Below are 4,146 nucleotides of genomic sequence, written 5' to 3'. Positions count from 1 at the left end.
CTTCAACGATGCAGGAGAGTGGCAGGAGCTGGATGATTAGCGTAACTGGAATATGCCGAGGCTGGGGTTGATCACTTAAAAAACTGGAATACAAGGATGTGTGTATTTGTCTCTGTAATGGTAATTGCCACGGGCAATGGGAAATCACTGTAAAGGCCTGTGAGGGGGTTGAAGGAGGGAAGCTTCTGAGCGCGTTATTGATCAGCAGCAGGAAGCTGTGCCGCCTGGAGAGACGGAGAGAAGCTGTCACAGCGCAGAGCGGGGAGGGAGCTTCGGATGTCTGCAGAAAAGGTGCCCGGCACTGTATTGCCAAAAATACGTGCAGTCTTTGGGAGGGATGCCCCTTTTGGAGCAGAAGTTCATATTTATAGAAACTTTATGTTGCTCGATTAATGAAAAAACACTTTTGATGGATGGGCTCTGGAATGAAGATGGTGTTGACAAAAGCTGACTTAAGTTTTCTCTACCTGGCCCGGCAGGAAAACAACTTGCAATAGTTGCCTTCTAGGCTGACAGAGGCAGGCTGCTATTAATAACACTTTTATATTCCAGTCTGTTTCCCATTAAATTTTCTCTTGGTTGTGATGTTAAATGCAGACAGCCAGAGGTAATAAAGCAAAACAGTTTGTCATAAAATGTCTTCTGGAGAAATGCAGCTTTTTCCCCCCCCCCTCCATGTGACAGTTTGTGTTTAGAACATGAAATGGATCAGATAACTGGAAGGTGTTCAGCAGCATGTCAGATAGTTTTCTACTTTTTTTTTTGTCCTGAACTGTAGTTTTCAAATAGTTTCCAATGGTATCACACAAGAAAACTGTGCTTTGCTGTGATAGCTGCACTCAGCTGTCCTTGTTATTCTGGTGTCAGGCTTCTCATTTGAGGTAAGTGTAGCACACAGTTGAGAATGAAACCTGCTCTGCTATCTCTGCACAGCACATGTGCAGGTCTTGATGGCTTTTCATCTCTTATTACTTGGGCAGTGATCGGTTCGGTTCATGGTTACCTGAGTTTTGTGGTCTCCGAGATACCTCGTCCCACTGAGGGGAAACTGTTCAGCTATGTTAAATGGGGAACACCTCAGTTGAACTGCTTAGCAAGCTGATGCCAGAGCAGATAGGGCCTCCTTGCAGATGTGTAGGGAGGGATGTAGGAATAACATAGGAAGAGGAGTTTAAAGGCTGCCTGATCACTGTCTTTGGCAACCTGTGGAAAAACTTTCTTTGCAGTCCAAATGTGATCAGTTGGGTAACTTTCCTCTGTTGTGGATTCTGAGTTTTTATCCATCTTCCACATAATAAAAAATTGGTGTTGGACAGCAACTAGAAAGCTTCAAGTTTAATGTGGTAGAGTTGTCTTTGAAAATGCGTATATTTTAAATAGTTCTCATGTTGCAGTTTTCCAGATGTTGACACTGAAAACTTGAGAGGTTTTAGCTAAAACTTGACTTTCTGCTAATCTGGGGGGAGGGAGTACCGCAAATGGGAGATTGGGGGAAAACACCTTGGCAAAATCTGGGAGGAGGTATCATTTGGTCTACTTTGCTACTTTGTTAGGATCTTGACTATTTTAAAGTATCACTGCTATAATGTCATAACTTAGTATAAAACTTACATCATTATTAGTAATTTAATTACTCAGAAAGGTTTGTGACTGTGGTCTTTAATTATGACACTTTTTTTTAGCTACTTTGACTGTGGGAATTAATTTGATACTCTGGTTAGTAATAAAAGTTTTCTTCTCTTTTTGTGTAGGCTGCAGAAACTGCTAGCTTGGAAGAGCAGTTGCAAGGATGGGGAGAAGTGATTTTGATGACGGATAAAGTTCTTCGCTGGGAGAGAGCCTGGTTTCCTCTGGCGCTGATGAGTGTCGTTTCCTTTTCTTTTCTGTAAGTAGGTTGTGGAGGAAGCCTAGAACACCATTGCATTTTCATGGCTAGTAGCAAACCTATTAAGTAAATTAGTAAGACATCTTTAAAAATCTAATAGGAAGGCTCTTACTCCAGGTTCTGTTTCTGAATGCGTGTGAACTTTGTTGAAAAGAAGAACCTTCAGTGTGTTGAGAACAGGAAGTAACATGAGTCGCATCCTGCTCAGAGGGGGGCAGCGCTTTCTGCAAAAGCTGTTTGCCAGCAATGGTTGCTGTAGTTTTTTTACCATGCTCAGCTGTATGTTCTTCGTTGGTGTGTTCATATTCTGCCCTCATCCTTTGTATCCTGCTTCTTAGACAAATCTGGTTATCTCCTTTGGCTTTTTTCCCCAAACCAACAGCAGTAGCATTATGGAAAACTTGTTTCCATAGGGCAAACTTTCCTATTCTGCATCTTTGGTGTGGTGCTTAGGATGAGTTCAGTTGGTTTTGCACAACTTGTTTTTTTTACATTCTCTGTCCTCTCCTTTGAGAAAGGAGGAGAAGGAAAGATTGCGGGTAACTTTCAGTCAACGGGATGGGAGGGTGTTGCCTGTCTCTGGATTGGAGATACAGAACTGGCTTGCTGGAGGCACTGTACGTGCTTTTACGTAACATGGTAGTAGTCAAGGTGACCCCAGCCTGCCTTGTACAGATAAGTGTCCACGCCAGCTGTGGAGTTTGCCAGTTGCATGTGTTTTTGGAGTAAGGAGAAGAGGGGAGTTATAAAAATAAATGTTGAACCAGCTGAGGCAGGGATAATTGGTCTTCTGGCTAATATAAATTTTGTGGTCTTCAAGGGATGTGAGGAGGATATAAATCAAATGAAACTGAAAAGTAACTTTCTTTTAAAAGAAGTAATTGCATGAACTTCAGGGTATTCTGTTAGAAATTCTGTGATTATAGCGGGAAAGATCTTGTGTGAATAATACTTTGAGGAAATAGACAGAACTACTTCAGATTCCGAATTGGTACTTCATCAAAAATGAACTTGAACATTCAGTGCAGTAGCACTGTGCCAGATGTATAGCAAGACTCGCCCTGCAATGGACTGTGTCATTTCTTTACTTTTATTACTTCAATGTTCAGGAAGTTCTGTTAAGTGCAAATAAGTAGCACGGGGCACAGCTGAGCGTTAACAGACACTTGCGAGATGAGCTAGTTCTTGCCCGGTACCCATACTGCTGTATTTGGGTGATGGCACACTTAATATGTAAAAGCACAGCGCTGTCCTCGTTGGAGATTTATGGCTTCTTGTCCAGAGCAGGTTTAACTAGCTCTCACAGGTGAGACAGAGCGAATGACAACCCGTAGTGGATCTGAATTCTGTGACTTACTTAAGAACCAACAAGATTAGAGCTTTCACTCCACCGTGTTGTTTCATATGTTCACTCACTCGTCCTCATCCCCCAGTCAGCGTTAAGTTCACTAGATGGTCAACTTCGGAGAGCAATAATGATGAATTTTTACTTCTACTGAACTTTATACTATGGTTGCTGTATTGTAGCATTTTCTTATCTAGCACATTAAGAAAATTGTATTTTTTTAATTTGTATTTCTTTGTAATAGTGTTGAAGTACTTAAACCTTTCTTTATTTTAGCAACAGGAGCAAATTTGAAAATTTTATTGAGGGTGGGTCTACTGTTTGAAGTCCTGAGCCAATCTGAAGAGGTGACTAAATATGTCTAGTATTTAGCAGTCTGAGCATCCAGAAGTCATTTCTGTTATCATCTTTCTGCAGGATGATCTACTACTTGGACCCGTCAGTTCTCTCAGGTGTCTCCTGTTTCGTTATGTTCCTCTGCTTGGCTGATTATCTTGTTCCTGCTCTTGCACCTAGAATCTTTGGCTCTAATAAATGGTGAGGAAGGCTTGAATTAAAGCAGTTTCTTAAGTGTAAATAAATTATGAACGTTATCAAAATGGATATCTGACTTGCAAATATCAAATGATTACTTTATAGAATCATTGTAGTAAGAAATCGGCAATCTCTATAGTATATGAAGTGAGGACACTAGTAAGATGTCCTTCTTTTTCTGAAAGATTACTACTACAACATATCTTTATTGTTCCTTCTCTTCTAGAAAAATAAGATTTTTTTTTAAAGGAGTAGGCACATTCTTTGCTCCCCATTAAGGATGCTAGTTAGTTCTGCTAAACTAGTTTTTAGTAATTAATGGATAATAGATACTGAGAACTAAAATTACGAAGAAGGGTATTGGATTATATGTTTGTAAAGA

The 4,146-nt window shown here is 40.5% G+C and overlaps 1 protein-coding gene across 1 annotated transcript in view; it reads left to right on the top strand.

The window, feature by feature from the left end:
* Positions 1-282: 282 nt before the first annotated feature.
* Positions 283-4,146, top strand: part of ARL6IP1 (ADP-ribosylation factor-like 6 interacting protein 1) — a 6,589-nt gene continuing 2,725 nt past the window's right edge. The window contains exons 1-3 of the mRNA XM_009324778.1: positions 283-357; positions 1,752-1,885; positions 3,648-3,767. Coding sequence (XP_009323053.1) covers positions 1,809-1,885; positions 3,648-3,767 — 197 coding nt within the window. The 5' untranslated portion in view covers positions 283-357; positions 1,752-1,808. The remainder of the gene's footprint in view (positions 358-1,751; positions 1,886-3,647; positions 3,768-4,146) is intronic.

Source organism: Pygoscelis adeliae, unplaced genomic scaffold (assembly GCF_000699105.1).
Source record: "Pygoscelis adeliae isolate BGI_AS28 unplaced genomic scaffold, ASM69910v1 Scaffold85, whole genome shotgun sequence".
Classification (NCBI taxonomy): domain Eukaryota; kingdom Metazoa; phylum Chordata; class Aves; order Sphenisciformes; family Spheniscidae; genus Pygoscelis; species Pygoscelis adeliae.
Note: the sequence above shows the minus strand (reverse complement) of the source record. Positions and strands in the feature narration are given on the sequence as shown.